The sequence below is a fragment of the Oncorhynchus masou genome, chromosome 32, assembly GCF_036934945.1.
Source record: "Oncorhynchus masou masou isolate Uvic2021 chromosome 32, UVic_Omas_1.1, whole genome shotgun sequence".
In the NCBI taxonomy this organism is placed as follows: Eukaryota; Metazoa; Chordata; class Actinopteri; order Salmoniformes; family Salmonidae; genus Oncorhynchus; species Oncorhynchus masou.
Window position 1 is genome coordinate 33,507,963 of NC_088243.1, and position 26,347 is coordinate 33,534,309.

Sequence of the window (26,347 nt, forward strand, 5' to 3'; positions counted from 1 at the left end):
GTTTCAAAATGCATTTGGAGAATGGTTGGATTGTGTGTGTGTGTGTGTGTGTGTGTGTGTATGTGTGTGTCTCCACCCGTATGTACCTCAATTTCCCTCTCTGCACCCCCATAGTGCAGCTCTGTCTCAAAGAACTCTTGTCAGATAATTGAATGAGCTGTAGCAGAGAGAAAACCTGCAGTGGTGAGCTTGGCGCCTGCTGTCCTTATTATCTGTAACACAGCAGTCGCACCGCTTGCTCTTTGTGGTTCGCTCATGAATAGACAAAAGGAATGTGTGGAATGACAGAGGTGAACCCTGAGGAGAGAGACAGGGCATCACATTTTAACCAGCCCAGATAGAACAATCACTTTATCCACCTCCATGGCTCTGAGGTGAATTAGCGTTTAACAATGTAACATTCCAGGGCATGCTTGGTGACAGGAGGCTCTGGTGGAACACAACCAACGGACTGGAGAGATTTCTGAGCAGCTCTCGGAAGTTTCAGATGATTGAATTTATGCCCCAGGGTTAGGAGACATCATGTTTCAGGGAACCATTTCCACATGCTAGCTAAGGAGAGGAGAGGTTACAGAAGGATTTTTAAGCCTTGACAATTGAGACATGGATTGTGTATGTGTGCTATTCTGAGGGTGAGAGGCAAGACAAAAGATTTAAGTGCCTTTGAACGGGGTATAGTAGTAAGTGCCAGGCGCTCTGGTTTGAGTGTGTCGAGAACAGCAACGCTGCTGGGTTTTTCACGCTCAACAATTTCCTGTGTGTATCAAGAATGGTCCACCACTCAACGGACATCCAGCCAACTTGATTGGAGTCAACAGGAGCCAGCATCCCTGTGGAACGCTTTCAACACCTTGTAGAGTCCATGCCCCAACGAAATGAGAATGTTCTGAAGGCAAAACTCAACATTTGGAAGGTGTTATTTAAGAAATCAGTGTACAATTCAGATATTTGTACAGTACCAGTCAAAAGTTTGGACACACCCACTCATTCAAGTTTTTTTTTTTTTAAAAAAAAACTATTTTCTACATTGTAGAATAATATTGAAGACATCAAAACTATGAAATAACACATGGAATCATGTAGTAACCCAAAATGTTTTATACAAATCAAAATATATTTTACATTTTAGATTCTGCTGTCAATTTATCTCTCAATCAGCTTCATGAGGTAGTCACCTAGAATGCATTTCAATTAACAGGTGTGCCTTGTTAAAGTTCATTTATGGAATTTCTTTCCTTCTTAATGCGTTTGAGCCAATCAGTTGTGTTGTGAGGCGTGGTATACAGTGGTATACAGAAGATAGTCCTATTTGGTAAAAGACCAAGTCCATATTATGACAAGAACATCTCAAATAAGCAAAGAGAAATGACAGGTCATCATTACTTTAAGACATGAAGGTCAGTCAACCTGGAAAATGTCAAGAACTTTAAAAGTTTCTTAAAGTGCAGTCGCAAAAACCATCAAGAGCTATGATGAAACTGGCTCTCATGAGGACCGCCACAGGAAAGGAAGACCCAGAGTTACTTCTGCTGCAGAGGAAACGTTCATTAGAGTTAACTGCACCTCGCATTGCAGCCCAAATAAATACTTCACAGAGTTCAAGGAACAGACGCATCTCAACATCAACTGTTAGGAGACTGTGAATCAGGCTTCATGGTCGAATTGCTGCAAAGAAACCACTACTAAAGGACACCAATAATAAGAAGAGACTTGCTTGGGCCAAGAAACACGAGAAAGGACATTAGAGTGGTGAAAATCCATCCTTTGGTCTGACGTCCAAATTGGAGATTTTTGGAGACGCATAGTAGGTGAACGGATGACCTCCACATGTGTGGTTTCCACCGTGAAGCATGGAGGAGGAGGTGTGATGGTGTGGGGTGCTTTGCTGGTTACACTGTCTGTGATTTATTTAGAATTCAAGGCACACTTAACCAGCATGGCTACCACAGCACTCTGCAGTGATACGCCATCCCATCTGGATTGACCTTAGTGGGGCTATCATTTGTTTTTCAACAGGACAATGACCCACACCTCCAGGCTGTGTAAGGGCTATTTGACCAAGAAGGAGAGTGATGGAGTGCTGCATCAGATGACCTGGCCTTCACAATCAACCGGCCTCAACCCAATTGAAATGGTTTGGACCGCAGAGTGAATGAAAAACAGCCAACAAGTGCTCAGCATATGTGGGAACTCCTTCAAGACTGTTGGAAAAGCATTCCAGGTGAAGCTAGTTGAGAGAATGCTTAGAGTGTGCAAAGCTGTTATCAAGGCAAAGGGTGACTACTTTGAAGAAAATAAAATACATCTGGATTTGTTTAACATTTTTTTCGGTTACTACATGATTCCATATGTGTTATTTCATAGTTTTGATGTCTTCACTATTATTCTACAATGTGAAAAATATGGTACAAATAAAGATAATGAGTTGGTGTGTCCAAACCTTTGACTGGTACTGTATATCGTAAAATATTGTTATAAAAAACAATGATTTCCTAAATATTGTTTCAGGATCTAATAGGTCAAATGTCGGACAGACATGTTGTCCACCTGCAAGGAGACAAAGTCTGTAAGACTTTCTGCCCTGGTTCTTAGAAACCCCCAAGTCCCTGATTAAATCTAGATTCCTCACTGGCCCTGTCCTTGATGCTGAATGGATTCTCCCTAGCAGATTACACACAAGCACAATGGCCCTACAGCTCATCCATGACAATCATTGATTGACAATGCCATTCATGGAGCCCATGTCATGATGAGCGTAAATTACAGTGACATCCTTTGAGCATTCTAACAGGATGGGGGTGGGTGAGATTCAGACAGTGGGCGAACGGAATAGGTGAAATGGATATCTCGGTGGTCATTTATTTATTTTATATTTAACTAGGTAATTCAGTTAAGAACAAATTCTTATTTACAATGACGGCCTACCAAAAGGCCTCCTGTGGGGACAGGAGTCTGGGATCAAAAAATAAAAATAAATACAATATAAATATAGGACAAAACACACATCCCAACAAGAGAGACAACAAAATACTACATAAGGAGAGACATAAGACAACAACATAGCAAGGCAGCAACACATGACAACACTGCATGGTAGCAACACAACATGCTAGCAGCACAAAACATTCTTTGGCACAGACAACAGCACAAAGGGCAATAAGGTAGAGACAACAATACATCACACAAAGCAGCCACAACTGTCAGTAAGAGTGTCCATGATTGAGTCTTTGAATGAAGAGATTGAGATAAAATTGTCCAGTTTGAGTGTTTGTTGTAGCTCGTTCCAGTCGCTAGCTGCAGCGAACTGAAAAGAGGAGCGACCCAGGGATGTGTGTGCTTTGGGGACCTTTAACAGAATGTGTCTGGCAGAACGGGGGCTGTATTTGGAGGATGAGGGCTGCAGTAGATATCTCAGATAGGGGGGAGTGAGGCCTAAGAGGGTGTTATTTATCGTAAAGAGAAATATAGTTTGATAGTTTTTGCAATATTTTTAAATGATGTTTCATATCTCGCAACCCAAAAGGATTCAACCAGAAAGGGAGCCAACAGTTATTCAGGGTGATCCCCCTTGCTTCAATTTCTGCATCCTAATTTCACCTGTAGGTGGTGCTATAAAATAGGCAGACTGTGAGCTGAGTCCGAATTGAATGAACACAGAAAGAGATTCATTCTGGGTAAATGCTGTAGGCCTGTATCATCATGCTGTACAAAAGTGGCATACAATGTTTGAAATTTAACTTTAGTGTAATTTATTAAAACTTGCCACTTGCAGCACATTAGGGAATTGTATTTTGTTAAATAGGCCTACATCAGTCAATCAAAAGAGCAGCATTAACAAGCAGAAACTCTGGACATGAATGGTTCCCCACATCACTAAACATTATTTGACATTTAGAGAGAAGACCCCCTTTCCAACATTAAGACAGGCCGAGTGATGTTGTGGCATAGGGCTCAGGGCTCCAAATATATAGTCTATTTAGGGGCAGATTAAGATTACTTTATGGATGGATGGAAAGGCAGCTGTATGCTAATGATGCGCCGATCCTTCAGTGCTTCCACTCTTGCAGGGCAGCACGCGCCACTGAGCAAACACGTACACGCATCCGCTGAAACCCCAACATACCGGCCCACGCGCTCTTAGAATTGATCACAGGGTGGAGAGGAACTCCTTAAAATGCCATCAAAGCGTGTAGCTCCACGAACCACAAACAATAGAACTGCCAGCAAAAACGTTGTGGAACAAACACGGACTATAGCCAAAACATATTCAGTTGAAGTCGTACACTTAGGTTATCGTCATTCAAACTCGTTTTTCAACCACGCAGCAAATGTCTTGTAAACAAACTATAGTTTGTCAGGTTGGTCAGGACATCTACTTTGTGCATGACACAAGTAATTTTTCCAACGATTGTTAACAGACAGATTATTTCATTTATAATTCACTGTATCACAATTCCAGTGGGTCAGAAGTTTACATACATTAAGTTGACTGTGCCTTTAAACAGCTTAGAAATTTTCAAAAAATGATGTCAAAGCTTTAGAAGCTTCTGATAGGCTAATTGACATCATTTGAGTCAATTGGAGAGGTACCTGTGGATGTATTTCAAGGCCTACCTTCAAACTCAGTGACTCTTTGCTTGACATCATGGGAAAATCAAAAGAAATCAGCCAAGACCTCAGAAAACAAATTGTAGACCTTCATAAGTCTGGTTCATCCTTGGGAGCAATTTCCAAACACCTGAAGGTACCATGTTCATCTGTACAAACAATAGTACGCTAGTATAAACACCATGGGACCACGCAGCCAACATACCGCTCAGGAAGGAGACACGTTCTGTCTCCTAGAGATGAACGTACTTTGGTGTGAAAAGTGTAAATCAATCTCAGAACTGCAATGGACCTTGTGAAGATGCTGGAGGAAACAGATACAAAAGTATCTATATCCACAGTAAAACGAGTCCTATATTGACATAACCTGAAAGGCCGCTCAGCAAGGGAGAAGCCACTGCTCCAAAACCAACATAAAAAAGCCAGACTATGGTTTGCAACTGCACATGGGGATAAAGATCATACTTTTTGGAGAAATGTCCTCTGGTCTGATGAAACAAAAATATAACTGTTTTGGCCATAATGACCATCGTTATGTTTGGAGGAGAAAGGGGGAGGCTTGCATGCCGAAGAACACCATCCCAACTGTGAAGCACGGGGGTGGCAGCATCATGTTGTGGGTGTGCTTTGCTGCAGGAGGGACTGGTGCACTTCACAAAATAGATGGCATCATGAGGTAGGAAAATTATGTGGATATATTGAAGCAACATCTCAAGACACCAGTCAGGAAGTTAAAGCTTGGTCACAAATGAGTCTTCCAAATGGACAATGACCCCACACATACTTCCAAAGTTGTGGCAAAATGGCTTAAGGACAACATAGTCAAGGTATTGGAGTGGCCATCACAAAGCCCTGACCTCAATCCCATAGAAAATGTATGGGCAGAACTGAAAAAGCGTGTGCGAGCAAGGAGGCCTACAAACCTGACTCAGTTACACCAGCTCTGTCAGGAGGAATGGGCCAAAATTCACCCAACTTATTGTGGGAAGCTTGTGGAAGGCTACCCAAAACGTTTGACCCAATGTAAACAATTTAAAGGCAATGCTACCAAATAGTAATTGAGTGTATGTAAACTTCTGACCCACTGGGAATGTGATGAAAGAAATAAAAGCTGAAAGAAATAATTATCTCTACTATTATTCTGACATTTCACATTCTTAAAATAAAGTGGTGATCCTAACTGACCTAAAACAGGATTTTTTTTTAATGTCAGCAATTGTGAAAAACTGAGTTTAAATGTATTTGGCTATGGTGTATGTAAACTTCCGACTTCAAATGTATAAGGGCCGATTTATGAACAGTTGTAGGCCTACGTGGGCCTATAATGTGACTGGCCTTTAGCCTAGACCTATATATTGTTGACTATTTAACATTTTTACAACACTATGGCCTGATAAGGGGAGAAAACTAGTTTTTAAACTTGTTAATGTAAAAAGTTAAACGTAGAAAGACGTTGCTATATATGTATAATTTAAGAGAGACAAAATGTGAATTGCACAAAGCTAACGGTTTGCATTCAAACAAGCGAAAGCGCATCAGAACAGAGCCACCCATTCAAAAGGCGCATGTTTCAACTAAAGATGGTGTAATTATTTGACTTGGTCATACAGCAGCTTTATGCAAATTAGGAGAACAATAGGCCTCCCCGATTATTCTTGCCTTGCTTCCCCACGCAGAGAAAAAGAAAGCACGCTCTGCCAAGTGATGCATGCACGCTCATCTGAAGATATTATTATAAAACGCAGGCAACCATAACTCTAGGTCTACTAGACAAAAATAATCGTAGATGATCGACCTTGTAAGCATATAGCGTACTCTCTAAACTTGATGGCTGTAAGATTGTATAGGCCTACATTTAAATGTAATGTATGCACAAAACTGACAATAAATTACCAGAAATAACCCTGACTACAAAACACAGTATGGAAATGCTCAATTTACATATCCTTTGGAAATACATTTTCAAAGAATTGAACCATGAAAGATTTCTGATTTTCTGAAAGTGTTTTATAATAGCCTACATGCAACTTAAAGTGCCTAAATTAAAAACATCAAACCAATCTTGATTTGAAGAAGTTAGACGATATATTAATTCCAAATGTAAACTTCAGAGTAAAACTTTGAAAACCAACTAATATTTCACAAAATTAGTAAAAGTCGGATACAGATGCATGGATTTGTTTCCAACAAGAACGTAACCTTGTCAAACAAGAACAGTTTGTAAAAGGATATTTTTACAGACGTAAAAATGTTTTATCGTTGCACATGACATCCATATCACATTCCAGACAGAGCAACATTGGGCGCGCTCGGGCGGTGATTACACACAGCACGCGCCTATCTCTCGGACAGATTGGCGGTGAGTCTTATTTCACAGTGAAGGGGTCAATTTGCCTTTCAAACAAAAACGGGATATCCAGTGTGGGCAGACGTTCCCGTGGCTATTGTGTACCATGACCAGAACCCTTCTTATAACTTATAGTGTCAGATGTCTGATGTATAACTCCAGTTAAACTGCCGAGACAGACTCGTGCCCAAATAAATACATTCGTACCAAATAATGTTTATTTTCAAGTCTTGCCTTGTTTGTGTAAAACAACACTGCGTATCGACTTTTCGAAGATAGGGCCTTGTACCAATGTCACACACACACACATGTTGTTATGTTGTTATGTTGTTGGAGGTTCGTGCGTAAAGCTTGCTTTTGACTGGGGGGAAAGTCCCATTAAACCACAATAGCCTACAACAACACGTGTGCCATTGCTTTACTATCGCCACTAACGTCACTTTCTGCCCAAGTGTTTAGATTTTCGTTTTGTTGTCTTTTATTCTAGTAATGCAAATAACCCCTTGCAACGTCTTTGTTGCCTTCTCAACCGGACCCCTCTCCAGTCCAGTCCCCGTCTTAATTCACAATTCTGATGATTGTGGCAGTGATGGACATTTCCTTTTGGCAGCTCCGTGGCCCCCAAAGGAGAGGCACAAAGCCGTGGCACGTGTGTATTTGTATAGAGAACCATCAAACCGTAAAAGGAGGAGGGCCCGGCGTGTGCCTCTGTCGGGGAGTGGCCGAGCGCACACATGAATGTAATAAACCGCAAGTACATCTGCTAAGCTATCTGCACATCCTTCAACGAAATCCACCAAACACAGGCTTTGAACCCTCCCACATCCAAATCCACTGGGATCTTCGTTTCGTCTGATTGGTTGAGGATGCGGCAACAAGGGGCGAGAACAATAGCATCATTCTGGTATAAAAAGAGTGCAGCTATGCCTTGGAGAAGAAAACATTTCAGCACCACAGAGATCAATAGCTTAGCGAAAATATAATTTAGCAACCGAGGCTCCTGGCGTGACTGTAATTTCACAAACCTGGATATCATCCGAGCCTTCGCCCACCTCTCCAAAGTGCCTTTCTGTCATTCGCAAAGATGCCTAAAGGATTCCTGGTAAAAAGAAACAGGAAATCAGCACATGTTTCCTACAGGACTCGTACAGATGAATATGAGCAGGAGCATCACATCCCAGCCTTTCAGAGTCAGGTGGACTCTCCGCCTGTCTCTATTGCGTCCAGTCCGGACCGCGCAGCTCCATCACCAGACATCGCAGCAGACGCCCCGGTCCCCAGTCTGGATGCTAAAGGGGTTCAGTTTGGCAACCAAGAGGCTGTGTACCAAGCCCTCTACAGCCCCACCAGGCCCATCAGCAAGGACCACGAGAGGAGATATTACGAAAGAAGTTTTAATCTAGGTTCGCCAATTTCTGCTGAATCATTCCCGACACCTGCCTCCCTCAGCAGTTTAGATCATCTCCTGTTCGCCCCCGTGGATTTGAAAATAGGCACTAGCAACAGCAACCGCAGCGGCACCACCAGCAGGATCCCTGCTACAGCCATCAGGGGCGGTACTAAGAGGCCGGCATCCGACACTGAGCGCAAGAGCAAACCTGCCTCCAAAAAACCCAAAGCCATCAGAAAACTGAATTTTGAAGACGAAATGACAACGTCTCCGGTACTTGGTTTGAAAATCAAAGAGGCTCCTGTCGACTTTAAACCCAGAACGCAGACGTCGGCAGGTGGGAAGCCGTTAGGAGAGTTTGTCTGTCAATTGTGTAAGGAAGCATACGCTGATCCATTTTCTTTGGCCCAGCACAAGTGCTCTCGGATAGTGAGAGTTGAGTACAGGTGCCCTGAGTGTGATAAGATGTTCAGCTGCCCGGCTAACCTCGCCTCTCACCGGCGCTGGCACAAACCGAGAGCGCAGAGTGCAGCCGGGATACCATCTACCCCGAGCATCAAATCTGAAATCGCCAAAATCCCCCCAGGTGTCAAGTCCACCCCAGAGGAAGCCAAAGACCCAAGAATCGAGCTTCTGAGTGACAGAGACTCCCCCAGCCCGGGTATGTCTGAATCGGGCTCAGAAGACGGTTTATACAACTGCCAACACTGTGGGAAGAGGTTTAAGCGCCAAGCATACCTAAGAAAACACATCCTGGGACACCAAGCCTCGCAGAATAAAATGTTCGAGGACCACACGTTTCAAAACAGCGACAGAGTGGAAGAGCAGGTGCCAGTGTCCTTAATCTCAGAGGAAAATACAAACCAAAGTCCCCTGAATCTAAGCCCCGTGGACTGCCTTCTCTGCCCCGTTTGCGGGGAGAATTTCCCCAACAGGGCCAGCCAGGAGAGACACTTGCGTCTCATGCACTCCTCCCAGGTGTATTCCTGCAAGTACTGCTCTGCCACTTTCTACAGCTCACCGGGACTCACGAGGCACATCAACAAATGTCATCCGTCGGAAAATAGACAGGTGATCCTGCTTCAAATGCCCGTGCGCCCTGCTTGCTGAGCAAAGGGAGCGTTGGAAAACAAGTGAATTGCCTACACTACTGAAAGACAGGCAACTTGATGTTTTGATTGTGTGTTCAATGAGAGCTGTCCTATCCATGCCAATCAGATGGTTGTTGAATGCTTATCTATTTCTTGAAATAAAAAATAGGCATATATTTTGAGATTTCTCTCAAATAGTTTATTGAAAGAAAACAAAGTGTTAGTTTGACTGTTGAAGGTATTTTTGTAGGACAGCTGCACACGTGCTCAAGTAGCCTAATAGCTTCTAGACCTAAGAACTGTTTCATTTTCCCTCATAAAAGCCTTTTAATTCACAGACTGTGAATTTCTGTTTCATTAAGCTTTATGCTAACTTATGAATCACAGGACAGACTTATCAACGTGGTCTTAAAAACGTGCAAATATCGAATCATTCCCTTTTAGTAGAACCACAAATGCCTTTAGAATATAGCCTAAACACATCGAAACTCTGCTGTACAACTGCCTTAAAAAAGTCAACATAATGATTGTTTTAATTTTGAATGCTGGCACATATTTTATTATTAATTGTTGCAATATTGTTTCGTCATAATACTTGTATTTATTTATTTATTTATTCTATTTGCAATTCTATTCTGTAATTTATTGTTGTATTGTGTGATTATTCTGTGTCATTCTGGCAGTTCATATGTGGTAGCCAAATGTTTTGTCAAAATTAGGAGTTGTGATAATTGTCGTGGACCGGTCTAAATCTTCAATCTCCACAGCTCTTGTAAAACGTAAAGCTCTTATCTTAGATGCAATCTTTTTCTACGAACATTTTTATTTTCTTAAATGTTGGCTTTTATAGCGCTTTGATTGTATGTGTACACTGTTGTCATCTATCTGTCCATCGAAATAAAAAATATTTTCAAAATGAAACCATTTATTTTGCTATAGTTTGACATTGACACAAACTGTCTTGAATAATACTACTCCTACATCACCCAGGTCTGCCTGCCCTCCCTGACTTCAAGTCATATCAACAAGAAAATAAACGGACCTATAGGGAATTATTCATTCAAATGGATGTCAGAAATAATTATTTGTCCTTTAGAAAAACAAAACAATACAATTTTTATCCTGTAAATTATATATTATGGAAATCCACCTGGGTAGAAACTCAAGAGACACAATCTTCCGCCGAATAATTCTAAATGGTAGGCTATTGGGAAATGGGTGCATATGAGGAAAAAGTTGTCTTTAAAATCATTCTTATTCTTTCATTTTCTCCACTGGACTTCGCCTACACAACAAAATATCATATACAATTTCCCTCAGCTTCACAACATTAATTTGTCTATTTATGTGAATCTTCGGGCTATGTGAAAGCTCAAAACAAAACATAGATGAAGCCTACTCAAGTGGGTAATTAGTAAAGGATGTATAATAGCCTAATTACCATGGATACTCAAGCCATGATGCAGGCATATTCACTACGGATGCATCATTTCTACAATGATGTGACTGATGTCAGAGACTTCTCAAGGACTGTACTCCTCTAAACAAACCAACCTAATTCCTCGTAGACCCCTTTCAGGTTTCATTTAACTGGGATTGCATCCGATGCCAGCAATTTTTTCTAGGCAACGGAAAAGATACCCTAAATTGATCGTCACTGTATTATTGATATGATGATTCAAGCCTGGTTTTGGTTTCTATAAAAGAAGAGACAGAGAGCACTTAGCTTACAGTCATAAATTGCCATAATGCTTGGTCAGAACATGGCTCAGGACAGAGGTGATGACCACACAACTCACCTCAAGATCAGGACATTTCTCTTTTCTTGAGGAGACTCAGAATTTGATTTCCCCTTTTTAAATGGCTGCCTGACTGTCGAGGCTGAACATCCAGGTTCACATACCAATCTTTCTCTCCATGGGGAGTGTATCAACTTCCAGAAGTGCGTGTGTGGCTTCAGACAGCACATGAGGGGTTAATGACCACTGTTAGGTCAGGACTGTGGATACCATCATGTTGTTCACTAATGAGGACAGGCCTCTAGACAGTAATCAGTAGACATTTGGAACTCTTGATATGTCACAATGTGAAAAATAGACTGTTCACATACACTGAGTGTACAGAACATTATAAACACCTGCTCTTTCCATGAAATCGACTGACCAGGTGAAAGCTATGATCCTTTATTGATGTCACTTGTTATATCCACTTCAATGGGTGTAGATGAAGGGACAGGTTAAAGAAGGATTTTTTAACCTTGAGACTGTGTATGTGTGCCATTTAGAGGGTGAATGGACAAGACAAAAGATTTAAGTGCCTTTGAACGAGGTATGGAAGTAGGTGCCAGGCACACCGGTTTGTGTCAAGTTTTTTTTACGCTCAACAGTTTCCAGTGTGTATCAAGAATGGTCCCCCACCCAAAGCACATCCAGCCAACTTGACAACTGTGGGAAGCATTGGCATCAACATGGGCCAGCATCACTGTGTAGAGTCCATGCCCCGATGAATTGAAGCTGCTGTGAGTGCAAAAAGGAGGAGGTGGGGGGGGGGTGAAACTCAATATTAGTAAGGTGTTCCTAATGTTTGTTATAGTCAGTGTGTCTTGAACCTATAGCTTCTGCAGATCACTTTTAGTCTCCTTTCTTAACTTGTGAATATTCAAATCACAATGTAGACAAACGCAGGAGAGCTTCAGACGGTCCAAAGGGACATGGTCAGGCAAGATAGACGGACAGACACACATCACCAAGTATCCTCTTAAGTCTAACAAGTAACAGTCCTCCCAGTGTTGGCTAGGTGCTGTAGACTTTGCACCTGTACCTTCGGTGGGGGCCCATTATCCCAGCCTCCTCTCCTGGAGCAGCAGGGGAACAGATGGGAAGGGGGTCAGGTTACCCCAGCTGCTGCTTCTGGGCCAGGGTTGAAAAACCAAGACAACAGCACCATCAAGTCACCCCTACACCCCATCGACCCCCCCCCCCCCCTTCCCCCAAAGCCAGAGGTTACAGTCAACCTGTCACTGCAGCCAAAGCAGCAGATTCTCACAAGATGATTCATGGATGATAGGCATTACTGTGACAGGGTTAGGTAGTAACCATCTCTGTAATGACAGTTTTAAAGGAAAAGGTTGAATTTACTTTCTCTACTTCTGCACCACTGCTATGAAAAAAAAACATTCAGATCAATAGACCCATACAAATAACACAGAAAACACATAGGATTTCAAATTGATTTAATGAAATGTTTTTGATTTTCACATTTCTAATAAAGATAGCATGACTTCAGTCATTAAAAACGGTTTGATATGTTAACAAGTAATGATGAAATCTTCAAGCCTTTTTCCCCTCTTCCTCTTATACAAATATTATATTACAGGCATTAATATATTTATGGTAAAGGACTAAAACCCTCGATTTGACACAATGTACAGGATTCCTAAACCAAAACCTAGAATTAACACTAACTTTGTTGCTTCACATGAGTTGAACCAGTCTTGAGTAAGACACAATCCTTGCCCTGGTCAAATCAAACCTTACACCCATTTACTCCCATATATAACAGGGATCCCATCCACAACATCTAATCTACAATTTAGACTCCATAAGAAGACTGGTAAAAAGAGCTGGGTAGTTCTTTACAGTGGCTACTGGGAAGGTGAAAGCATTGATCTGACTCAGGTCAGTATTTACATACATTCTTCAAATTCACAAAATGGACTTCATTATCTCTGAACGAGCTCTCCGTTCTTGCCTCCTATGTTATTAATCAGTGCTTGGGACAGAAAGGGACACAAAAAAAAGAGCGAGAACAAAATGAAAGAAAGAGAGGATGTACAGGTAAGGCAAAGTAGTGCAACAGACAGGGATGCAGCTCTGATGGAACCCTGCATAATGTGTGCGTAACACCTGGCTTCCATGGCAACCCAAAGGCGCAGGTTGTGGCGAAGGAGGCAGCGTGAGTAGCATAGCGCCAGCCTGCCTGTTGCTAAGAGGGTCGCCAGAGTACAGCGCTGGTATGCCTTCTAACTCCCCAGCCCCTCACCCCTCCACTGTGGCCTCACGAGGTTACTCGGGGTGCATCATGGGAAATAGGAGGAGTAGGTGCCATTTGATTCCAATTCAGAGAGAAAGGAGAACAGAGCACCTCAAATAAAGACGAAACAAAAGTGGACCAAACCCAGTCATTCTGTTCATATAAAACGTGTGAGGACGGGGAGGACAAGACACTGACCTTTACAGTCACACAGGGGGAAAAAAACAGTCTCTCCCTCTAGAACAAAGACATGAGACAGGAAGGCAAGGCTTGCCGTTTTGCTCTTGCAATGGACAGAAACAAAATAAATCCAATGATGTCTAACAGTGGTTTACAGTGGTGGGGTTCTTGGAATGGATCTTGGTGGACAGACTTTACACAGGCACTGCGAGAAGCTCCTTCACAAATACACACAGCCATACAGACACACACACACACCAGTGCATGGAGTTAAGATTCACCTGAGGCTCTGGTGGCGTTTTCCTCTAAAACAACACATGTATACATTATACAACACCACAAACATCAAATAAAGCAATTTACATCCAAGAATAAAGAGAAAATACACATTCATTGCTAGTTTATCAACGACAGTGAGTGCAAAAGTTCATCTGTAGGAACATTGGAATGTCATTCTTAACTTTACAACATGAGAGAACAATGGCAGAGGAAGAGCCAGATGGAAGTTACTGGATTACAGGTTATGAACCCAGGTTAAACAATCCTACACAGGGTAACATCACTAAACAATTACAAATGCAGTCTTTTCTCATTTCTAGCAGAGTTGCATAAACCAAAGGAAGACAAAAACCCATCAGAATCCATTTAAAAAGGTCCTTACAGCGATAAAAAACCCAACACAAGTTTCGATTCACCTCGGGGTTGGAAAGACATCATTGATTGTCCACTCCAGGTTCATAACTATTAAAAACAGACTCCTACTGCATTGGCTCACAGCCCTCCGTAACCAGGAAGTGTGTGGTGTGGTGCAGCATTATGCTAGAGCAGCACCTCCTATGTCAGCCCTTCCACCTCTCCACAACATGAGGATGAGTATGGTCTAAACAGACACACAGGCTTCCATGGCTCAAGGCCAAGGCCAAAACAACACACTTAAATATGATCCTATCCTGTCAGCAGCAAGAGTATCAGTGATTTACAGAGCAGAATTGCAGGGGGGGGGGCATGAGATGGGAAAACCATGAAATGAGTCCCTTTTGGGTAGTGTAACTTGGTGAAGAAAAATAAGTTGTATTTCATATAATTTTAACATTTAACATGTGTTCATAAAGAACACATGTTCAACTGAATAAAAAACAGGTTATACCATCTCAAGAGGTTAAATAAAAAGATTAAGTGCCTATTAAGTGCCAAAAAAAGTAACAGGGTTGATGATTTCACCCTGAACAAGGCAGTCAACCCACTGTTCCTAGGCCGTCAATGTAAATAAGAATTTGCTCTTAACTGACTTGCCTAGTTAAATAAAAGCTTAAATAAAATTCTTAAATCTGCCATAATTCCCCTTGCGACAGGGGGATTGGAAGCTTGTGTTCAGGGACAGGGAGGGGCAATTGAATGCAGCTTCACCATTTTAGAAATAAAAACAACAACATTTCTAGCCTGTCTATCTATGGGTTAATGTGTTATGCTCGACCCGCTCAGTTCTCCAACACAAAACACCAGAAAATAGGCAAAAAGATAACCAGCTCATCAAGAACCTGCTTTTACACTAGGATTTTACTATGAGATGTTCAACATTTCTTTTGAAAAAATTATTACTAGTACACTATAGTAAAAGTTCATATAGCAGGGTTGACCTTAAAATGAGGGAATGACTTTGTTAAAGCAAGACTTGGAGGAATTTGAGGGTTAAGTGGGTTAACATCTTCCGAAAAGTCAGAGGGAAATGTCAAAACGCTGCATTTTGGCACTTCAGCAAGTCTTTATTCATGAAAGAAAAACAGATTTATTGAATTCTCCATGTGGAGTCTTTTAAAGAGCACTTAATTTAATATAAGAGGCTTTTAAAATTCAATATTGGTGCACAATTTCTACTTAAAAATATCAAAGTGGTACAAAAGGAACTCATTTTGTGGAAAGACCTTTACCAAAATGCATATAGGTGATCATATTCCTTTTCTATGTCACAACCATAGAGATCCTTGTTGTGACATAGAAAGGGAATTTTGAAATGTTGATGATATGTGGACTTTAAGCCACCAGACATGATTGTTCAGTCAATTCCCTGTCTATATTTAATCGCTGTACTGACTGACAAGTGATATTAATCAGATTCTTTCAGAAAATGCAGCAACATCGGAACAAACTTCAATAGCTTAAATCTTTTCTTCAGGTCAAATATGCAGTTTAACAGTAAAACAATTGGAAATGTATCAAAGAATCAATAACTGCCACATAAATAAAACATTGCAATATGCTCCAGTTATATTTTTAAACGAGATATAAAACAAACAACGCACACACCCAAACTGCAGTCATGAGGGGTTAAGGTATGAAGTTTCACAGCAGGACCTGTAGTAAAGACGAAGCAGGGAAGGTTTGGGAGGTGGGTCGGGCGAGAGAGCTCAGTTGGAAGATTTGCTTATGGCGCTGGCTGATCGGCGGAGTTTTCCGGAAACTCTGTTCTTTGTGGCACGGGGAATCGTGGGGGAGACCTGGTCCGCCTGGTCCGTTCCTAAAGAAACACTGAGCTCAGCACTCGTGCTGCCGCTGAGAGAGCCTGGAGAGAGAGGGAGGGGATGAGAGAAGGGATAGAATGGGGGAGAAAGATGGAGAGAAGTGGTGAGATGTGGCAGGCTAACATAGAGCTGATAAGACTGGCATACTCCATGTTCTGACTGCCATGCATGTCATCGCTCCCTGTCCCCCAAAGCAGACACCCCAAACGGCTTACTCCCTCTAAGGTCAAATGTATAATACCAAAAACAAAACCGAAACAGGCGTATAGATTGATTTGAACCTTTAATTCCTCAGTTTGCAAAGTGGCACGTGTGTGGACTAGATCAAGCTATATACACAATCAGATGCAATGTTCACCATTCTTTCATCACGTGCGTTGACTGGCCAGACTAGAGGCTACTTGGGGAGAGAAGCTGGATATTTCTCCCAACACTTTGGGTTTGGGAGGGCAGATGCTTGCATGAGTAGGGGAAAAAAAACGCAATCTATTTTAAACCACGTGGTCCTAAGAATAAAATTGCCTTCGCTGTTCAGCATAAAGAGGATGTGACAGATTGTTCAAGTTTTAAAATGGTGTATTGTAAAAAGTGAATGGAACATTATGTTAACTGGACAGGCATGTCGCGAGCATGTGGAGAGACGCCTTTTGTTCAACATTGTGGATCAGGGCTCCCGAGTGGTGCAGCGGTCTAAAAGCACTGTATCTCAGTGCTAGAGGGATCACTACAGACCCTGGTTCAATTCCAGGCTGTATCACAACCGGCCGTGATTGGGAATCCCATAGGGCGGTGCACAATTGGCCCAGCGTCGTCCAGGTTAGGGTTTGGCCGGGGTAGGCAGTCTTTGTAAATAAGAATTTGTTCTTAACTGACTTGCCTAGTTAAGTAAAGGTTAAATAAATACAAAATAAAAATGATTACAGGCTGCAAGCAGTGAAACGTGAGGGGGAGGCCGGTAAGAGCAAACATATTTTGCGTACACCCCCCAACGCATCTTAGCGATGCCTCAAGTTTAAACAACTTTCCTGCTTTGGCCAAGATGGCATCTGGTTGCCTATTTTCTTTCCTCCACTTTTTTCTCTCCATCTTTCTGAAGCATCTCAAGTTCCTGCAGCTAAAAGGGACAGCAGATGGCTGCAGTAACAGACACTCAGCCCAGCAGACACAAGCATCCCCGACTTCCACTCAGTCAGAGGGGGAGGGGTTAAGGGTGTGTGTGGGTGTGTTAGCAGAATGGATCTTCATGATGCATGTGAAAAGAACAGAGGAGGGCTGTGAGTCGACGTAGGGGCAGGCCTAAACCAAGTCCAACCCTGCAGCCCCACTTCCAACTCCAGAATTCCACTAGCTTCCTTTGACCTTTCCACCACTTGAACTTCCCCGCTGGCCCTGCCACGCCCCACCCTCTCGTAGAGTTGTTGGATAATGGGGAGGGAAGTTGCCTGCTGGGCCACAGATAAGATAGCCTTCTCAGGTAAAGGCCTCCACACAGACGTTACATTTACTAGCCCACCAGCATGCTACCTAGAACCCACCCATGCAATGGACACCTCTATAGATTGAGTGATCGGTTTAATACCCATTAACAACACACTCATGCTTGTTTCAAATTGCAGCACTTTGGGCTGCATATATCATATGCAGCCCAAAAATGACACAAACTTAAGTTGATTATTAAAATAACACATGCATAATATATCTCCAGAGTGAAACAAAAATCTCCCAAGACTTCAGTTGGCCAGTGTCTGACTGGTTCATCATAACACTAAGACTCAGATCAACCAAGGTAATTCCTCTGAGCTCCTCCTTAAAGGGATACTTCGGGATTTTGGCAACTTCCCCTGAGTCAGATGAACTCAGGGATACAATTTATGTCTCTGCATCCAGCATTAAGGAAGTCACAAGTCGTTTGGCAAGCCGGTGCAAACTAGTGTTACCATCGACTTCCAGTCGTTGCAATATCTACTAGCATGCTAGCAGTTTCCATAGACGTCCAGTCTTTGTGCTAACGCCAGTTAGCAATTGCGCTACCGTTAGTTAGTAACTTCCTTTAAACTGCCTGCTGAGACATGAAACTGGTCTCCACGAGTTCATCTGACTCTGGGGAAGTAGATAAAGGGCTTTATTGCCAAAATCCTGAATTATCTCTTTAACAACTATCCTGAGAGAGGCCATGATGGGGCAGAGACCTGCACATGGTGCCTTTAATCAGAGATCTTTTCATAGAAAGAAAAAAAAAGAGAAAGAAAGAGAGAGAGAAAGTGAGAGAGAAAAAGGAGAGAGACAACCCCCCCCCAAAAAAAAAAAAAAACAAAGGACATAAATGGGCCTCATCCCCATCGGTCCCCTGCAGCATTTCAAAAAAAGCTTAAATGACAGACGTTTTCTTCCAGTAGGGCAGGTGTTAGTATCACATTCTGCCCCAGGCAAACAGGGGAGAAAAACAGCGCTGGGGAGATAAATATAAAGGCGTGACATGCAGAAGCTTAGCCAGAGAAAAGAGTGGCTGTGTTGCTCATGCTACTACTGAGGTGCTAATTGTCCCGAACCGTGCAGCGTCACTCGCAATTACCGCCTGGATAAATAGAGAACACAATCCCCATATAACGTCATATCAACCCCCATACAACTTTATGTTAACGTTCCTTTAAAAAGCGGTAGTTGGGTAAATAAAGCGTGTTAGTACCAAATAAAGGAGAAACCAGAGATGAGTGAACGGGTGAGCGAGGGTAGGCTCTAGGGCGACACACAAGCTTCCGGCCGGTGCTCGGGGCTTACCTTGTTCAATTACTGTAATGACACCTTTAACATGTTTTAATCTAAAAGAAAAACAGACAGTAGAGCGTCACATTAAGACAGACAGTCACCACAACACAGCCCTGCTGTAGACCGACAGACAGTCACCACAACACAGCCCTGCTGTAGACCGACAGACAGTCACCACAACACAGCCCTGCTGTAGACCGACAGACAGTCACCACAACACAGCCCTGCACCGACAACAGTCACCACAACACAGCCCTGCTGTAGACCGACAGACAGTCACCACAACACAGCCCTGCTGTAGACCGACAGACAGTCACCACAACACAGCCCTGCTGTAGACCGACAGACAGTCACCACAACACAGCCCTGCTGTAGACCGACAGACAGTCACCACAACACAGCCCTGCTGTAGACCGACAGACAGTCACCACAACACAGCCCTGCTGTAGACCGACAGACAGTCACCACAACACAGCCCTGCTGTAGACCGACAGTCAGGGAGAGAGGTGAGGGGGACATTCAAGAAGCCTGTGTGGTTAGTTATTGTCACAGTGAGGATCACAGTCATACAAGAAACAAGGAAACAGTACACATCCAATAAGACATTTAATATGTTAAGAGACGGCAGCATTATCAGACAGCGAGACGTCCACTTTTGTGTTGGTTGGAGTCTCTTGGGTGCTCTTGATTGGTAAATGACTTCTGTAACTTTACATTGCATTGGTTGGTATGACTGATATTATAAAATAAGAATATGTTGGGCTGAATTATGTGAAAAGCTCCTGAACCAGTTAAACACCATGAGATAGAGATTAGTGTTAGAGGAAAAAAAAGGCATATTACCATATCTGTGTTTTACAACTCATTATAAACCGGGTGGTTCCAGCCTTGAATGCTGATTGGCTGAGAGCCGTGGAATATCAGACCGTATACCACGGGTATGACAAAACATGTATTTTTACTGCTCAATTACATTGGTAACCAGTTTATAATAGCAATAAGGCACCTCGGGGGATTGTGATATATGGCCAATATACCACGGCTAAGGTCTGTATCCAGGCACTCTGCGATGTGTCGTGCTTAAGAACATCCCTTAGCCGTGGTATATTGGCCATATACCACAGCGCCTCATGCCTTAGTGCTTAAATATACCACGTACTAATGAAACAGTGCTTGTGTATGTGTATATGATAACACAATTAATCTGCACTGAAGTACATACAGCGTGCTGTCCCGCGAACAAACAAAAACCACCGACCAGGTTAACCTCTCTGACACATGGTGAAAGCTAGAGGCTCTTCAGTAGCCAACTGATGCAGTTAAAGCAGAGGTAGACGAGGAAAGCAGGTGAAGAGCTGTTGTCTCCAGACAGACAGTGGTTTAAGGGTGAGAGAGGGAGGCCTGTCTAGACTCTGGGGAGTTGAGAGCTCCTCAGTTTGAATCCATTAGCAGCTGGGTCTCATGAGAGAAGTTGTTTACCTCTTAAAATCCACATTTATTCAACCCGTTGAATAATCATGTGTAACTCCAACTTCACATGTATTGCAGCCAGTGTAGAACTCCATAGGAAAATGCACAGTCCATAGGCAATCCAACATGCCAACAAACACTCAAACCACATGAATTCAAATCCAGACAGACAGAGCACAACCCTCTAATGAGTGACATTGCAGACCCTCAGTGCGGAGGATGACAGCAATCTACTGTGTGTTTCAAGATGGGACATGCAGGAGGAGGAAGATGGGGGGGGGATTGAGGTTCACTGAGATGGCGTAGCTGTGGGGTCAGAGGTGAAGGACAGGTTAATGTTGCTGGTGGCGGGTAGACAATGGGCATCCAGCTTGGCCCAGGGGTGCTCCACGTCCCAAACCATCCCCGGCCAACACCTGCACATCATGGATGACATGTTAGTGGAGCAATGAGCCAAAGCAGGAGTATTGACAAGCACACACACTGCAGCAGCATATGGAACGACAAGCACCACAATAGATTCAGCTGCGGGACGATTTCCTCTTAAAACGCACGGTCAGGGGGCCAGAACCTAATTACAAATCATTTGTCAATCGCCCGCAAGAACATATACACTGTGTGCACAAAACATTAGGAACACCTAAACAGAACAGCCACAATTCGCCGAGGTATGGACTCTACAAGGTGTTGAAAGCGTTCCACAGGGATGTTGGCCCACGTTGACTCTAATGCTTCCCACAATTGTATCAAGTTGGCTGGATGTTCTTTGGGTGGTGGATCATTCTTGATACACACAGGAAACTGTTGAGTGTGGAAAAACCCAGCAGCGTTGCAGTTCTTGACACACTCAAACCAGTGAGCCAGGCACCTACAACTACCACCCTTTCAGAGGCACTTAAATCTTTTGTCTTGCCCATTCACCCTCAACGGCACACAGACACAATCCATGTCTCAAGACCTAAGAATCCTTCTTTAACCCAGTCCCTTCTTCCTCTACACTGATTTGAAGTGGATTTAACAGGTGACATCAATAAGGGATCATAGCTTTCATCTGGATTCACCTGGTCAGCCTGTCATAGACAGAGCAGCTGTTCATAATGTTTTGTACACTCAGTGTATGCTGAAACAGATATGACTGAAACATTCATTTCAAACCTTACATTTCTGTACGATCACTTATATCGCTCTGTTATGCGTGAGAATACTTTGGGGCAGATTTCCTAAATTAAAATCACTTGGAGCAGATTTGCTGGTGTTTTTAACGGTCTTATGTCCAACAATATGTTGTTTTTCCTTGTTCAAAAACTTGGTGGGCCAAATAAAATAGGGAACCCTGTATTAGAGGGTAGTACACAGCAACGATACACTAACAGGGAGAAAACTAAAGGAGCCTGTTGTGAGGATATATTAGTGACTACTGCTAGAAATACATGAAAATATGGTGACAAAAAAACTACCATTTCAAAACAACTTCTCAGAAAAGACAGGAATGCCTGGTTTATCACTGGAAGAAGCTGCAAGCACCTGTGTGTATGTGTGTGTTCATTTCTATTTTACCTTTATTTAACTAGTCAGTTAAGAACACATTCTTATTTTCAATGACGGCCGAGGAACAGTGGGTTAATTAACGGCCTTGTTCAGGGGCAGAACGACAGATTTTTACCTTGTCAGCTCGGGGATTCGATCTCGCAACCTTTCGGTTACTAGTCCAATGCCCTAACCACTAGGCTACCTGCCGCCCGTATGCGGGTGAATGTACTACTAGGACTTAACCTCCCCCTTGTTTGAAAGATTACCAGGTGAAGACCGCATGCAGACCAAGAATGAGTCCTGAAATTGCCCTGCATCTCTGTGGCGTGGAACTGTGCCAAAAAACAGTTGATGCAGAGGGCCAGCTGATTACAAACCCACTGTGGACAAAAGCCTAAATCCTGGACACACACAAATGTATGCATACACCACACACACTTTTACATAGACACACAAACAGAAGCAATAGCCCAAAAATGATGTTTACCCATTTATTTCTATATTTCCACTGCATTAAAGAGGGTTAGTATATTACATCTTGCTGTTGGCTGCTCTCAGCAGACACAGCTGATGCACAATACTGTGAAACCAATCCTCATTTAACAATATGAGAAAATAATGGTTAATTGTCTGGCCTCTGCTCCCATAATCCCAATGAGGAGCCAACCAGGTATCCTACTCCTGCCCCACTACAGAAGAGCCCACTGCTGAAATAACCCACAACAGCAGAGGATAGACATGACCCGGCGCTGGGTAATTACATGTCTTTTCTCCATCACTCTCTCTCGCTCGCTGGTTCAATCTCTCCCTTTCCGTTTACCTCTGCCTTTCTATCGCTCCCTCCCACTTCCTCCCTCTCCCCGAGGAATAGTCCCTGTTTAGTATTCTGGATGATGAAAAAGGTCAAGAGGTCAGTTTGGGACTTCTTTTATTTTAGAAAATATTTATTTGCACCAAAGTAAACTATTGATAGACAACAATACAGATAAACAAATAAAAACAGTGTGCAGGTGTGGTTGGGACTCCTGTCCACCTCTGCAGTAAAGGGAGCAGACTGTAATTATGTTAATAGACCTGCTACCCCCTGCCTCCGCCAGTCTGCTTATCAACCCTGCCTTCTGGGGCTGCTCGCTGAGATCTGGACAACACACACACACACACACGCACACACACACACGCGTAGACCAGACACACGCGATAACAGATTCAGTTATCACAAAGTAGAACAGCACAAGTGTCCAGTTTTATCATTGCTGTATCGATTGGATGAAAGTGGTGCTGGTGTTGTTGTTGTTGTTATAGACCCATCAGATCTAGGCCAGGCAGGACAGGAAGAGGAGACATTGTTTAATGAAGTCCCCCTCCCTCTCCTCCTCCTGACCTCTGGAGGACAGCTGTGTGAGCCCAGTGTTCACCCTCGACTGTTCGTTACTACACATCTCTGGTACGGGGACGGAGGCTCCGATAAGAAGAGTCCGATCACATACACTTGGCTTGACCCACATTCAATCATGTCATATGTATATTTCGATCAGGCTCATTAAATGAGAGGGAGATAAAAAACAGAAAAGAGGAGGTGAGATGAAACAGTCCACAGCGAGACAAGGAGCAGGGCCCAACTAAGTTGTTGAGCCACGGGTGAAGTCTTTGATGGTGCTGCTCAGACAGTGGAGAGAGATTGGCCCTGTTGCCTTTGATATTCATCAGAGTGTGGGTGTGAGGAGACAAGGACCAGGAAACAGAGATGGAGGGGCCTGAAGAGGGCTAACAGGTGTGCTGCTGAGGAGGAAGAAAGGAGGAAGTGGAGGAAGAGAGGAGGAGAGCATGGGATTCTTACCTGTCCCACTCATTGGGTAGTAGCTGGGTGAAGGGGAGAAGACCTGCGAGGCAAAGTCCTCAAAGGTCATGACCTCCCGGTGGTTCTGCACGATGGCCTCCAGGTACAGCGCCCGCTCCTCATAGCTGGGGCCAGGGTTAAGGAAAACCAGAGGAAGAGACCAAGAAAACGGATAATTTACAGCCCAATGAAATCGAAACAAAAGTGCTAAATTCATCAATACAGGAACTTAGTCAATCAAGACAAAACAACCGGTGAAGAAAACCCATCGCACCGTCACATAATAGAGAAATGAGCCTCTCTGACCAACAACAGCAGCAGCAGACACAGACAAAAGGCAGCATGAGTCGACAGAGGAGTAGCAATAACCAGACCGTTGGAGAGGACACTCAGCCTGGCCACGCAGCAACAAATGGGAAAGCAGTCACCAAATAAAAACACTACAGGCATGACCCTCCTCTCGCCTCTCCTTGGCCTAGTGGTTAGAGCATAGCACTAGTAACCGAAAGGTTGCAAGATCGAATCCCCGAGCGGACGAGGTAAAAATCTGTTGTTCTGCCCCTGAACAAGGCAGTTTACCCACTGTTCCTAGGCCATCATTGAAAATAAGAATGTTCTTTAACTGACTTGCCTAGTTAAATAAAGGTAAAATAAAAACCCTTGGGCACTCTAATAGAACCCCTGCTGGAGGCAGAGAGATGCTTTCGGACATCCCTCCCACCCTGGCACTTCTCCAACCCGTCAGGGAGAAAATTGTAGCCATTTCAAATTCAGAGTGGCAGGCAGGGAGAGCAACCTGGGAATATGGTGCCGGATGGATACAGACAGTCAGTCAGGATAGAACATAACAGAATAACAAAAAGGGCTCAAAATGCTGTTCTCTCTGTGTGTGTGTGTGTGTGTGTGTTAGAATGTCACTAACTATGCTAGCTGTAGGTTTCCGTCTTTCCTTCTAAATAACTGCACCTAACAAATGGTTATTCAGTCACCCCGTCAAGAGTCGACCCAAACAGGCATCTACTACAGCCCCCGACTCCAGGAACCTGCTGGCCTCATTCCGCACTCATTAACAGACTGCTGCTTGTAGTAAGTGTTGCTAGGCTGTTGCTAGGGCCCCTCTGCTCTGGTAGTGTGTTGGTGAGAAGAAGGGCTGGCACTGGTAGTAGATGTTACTGGGAATGTGTATGGGCTGGACTAAGCTGGGTTGGCTAAAATGGAATGGACTGGGCACATGCTGGCACAGCAGGGGTTGAGGCAGGCATGACGAATGGCTGAAAGGCAGCCGTTTCAAACTGGGGCTGACGGGCACCTGAGCCTAGGGCCTGGGCCAGCCTGAGGACAGGCAAGCTGCTCACCACACGGTGGGAGGGAGAGCGGCATGGAGAAAGAGAGGGAGATAAGCTTCATTGGTGCAGCAAGTCTGTTCTAAATCCACGGAGTAAGGGCAACACAAGGGCATGGGTTAAGATCACCTGAGCTGTGTGTGAGACTGCCAGTAAAGATAGCAGTGAGGCTGCACAGTGATCTTTTACCTGCCTCCAGATCCCGCCGATTCAACCAGGAGTGGGGACACAATAGAGAACATCACAGACTTTGCTGCCATGGTAACCCAGGTCACAGCACAATGTGACGGGTCAAATCCCGGGTTTTATGAATGTACGTGAAGAGGGGGGGGGGGAAGAAAATCTGTAAATCGAGAGAGAGCGAGCGAACGAGCGAGAGAACTCCAGTCCACTGAGCCAACAGAGCCATATGGTTGTCCATTATCAGAGATGCAGATGACTGTCCCGGCCTATTACTGAGATTCTTAGAGCAAATATTGACTCCAGCTGGGGTGGCCCTCCACTCTCCTCTGACACACACCTCTCCTACACTCTGTCGATTCCTCTACCCACTATAACCAACAGGGAGATAGAGAGAGATCAGGAAAGAGATGGAAAGAGAATCGACTGAGTGCAATCAGTAAATGCACGGCTTCTGCGGATTTGAATCTCGTAGCACAGATATCCCTAGAAAAGCTCAGATACAAGGTGAGTGGTAATGTTGAACTAGAGACTCTATTTATATGGTTGTCCCCTCCCTCTGTCTCTGTCACTAACGACTATAGGCTTGGTACAGGATGTTCCCCTACATGTGCACAAAAGCTGTTCCTGCTTGCCTAGCACCCAGTAATTAAATCAAAGGACAACGACGGAAAAAGCATGTCCACGTCACATTCGCCAAACCCACTGACCCTTCCCTGGGCGACAAACATGCGGTCTCTCTCTCTCTGTGGCAACACATATCTGTTAAGGAATTACCTCTTCAGGTGGAATGGCCATTACCCGAGAGATGGCTGTTGGTATGTTATTTATCATTTACTGATAATGTACCTGGCTACTACTGTTGGCCTCTGGCTACTACTGTTGGCCTCTGGCTACTACTGTTGGCCTCTGGCTACTACCGTTGGCCTCTGGCTACTACCGTTGGCCTCTGGCTACTACCGTTGGCCTCTGGCTACTACCGTTGGCCCCTGGCTACTACCGTTGGCCCCTGGCTACTACCGTTGGCCCCTGGCTACTACTGTTGGCCCCTGGC

The 26,347-nt window shown here is 43.8% G+C and overlaps 2 protein-coding genes across 6 annotated transcripts in view; one reads left to right on the forward strand and one right to left on the reverse strand.

Moving 5' to 3' along the window:
* The first annotated feature begins 7,866 nt into the window (after positions 1–7,866).
* LOC135525984 (insulinoma-associated protein 1b-like) lies at positions 7,867–10,360 on the forward strand. Its single transcript, XM_064953974.1, has one exon. It carries the CDS (start codon positions 8,040–8,042, stop codon positions 9,453–9,455), a length of 1,416 nt encoding a protein of 471 aa, XP_064810046.1. The 5' UTR covers positions 7,867–8,039; the 3' UTR covers positions 9,456–10,360.
* Positions 10,361–12,653: 2,293 nt separating this feature from the next.
* LOC135525985 (ral GTPase-activating protein subunit alpha-2-like) overlaps positions 12,654–26,347 on the reverse strand; it is a 137,360-nt gene continuing 123,666 nt past the window's right edge. For 3 of the 5 annotated variants that reach the window (XM_064953979.1, XM_064953978.1, XM_064953976.1), the window contains 2 exons: positions 23,771–23,895; positions 20,682–23,071 (listed from right to left, as the gene is read on the reverse strand). In XM_064953979.1, coding sequence (XP_064810051.1) covers positions 22,878–23,071; positions 23,771–23,895 — 319 coding nt within the window. In that variant the 3' untranslated portion in view covers positions 20,682–22,877. Of the gene's footprint in view, positions 16,209–20,681; positions 23,072–23,770; positions 23,896–26,347 lie in introns of those variants that run through there. The other 2 variants (XM_064953977.1, XM_064953975.1) reach the window with 1 other exon arrangement.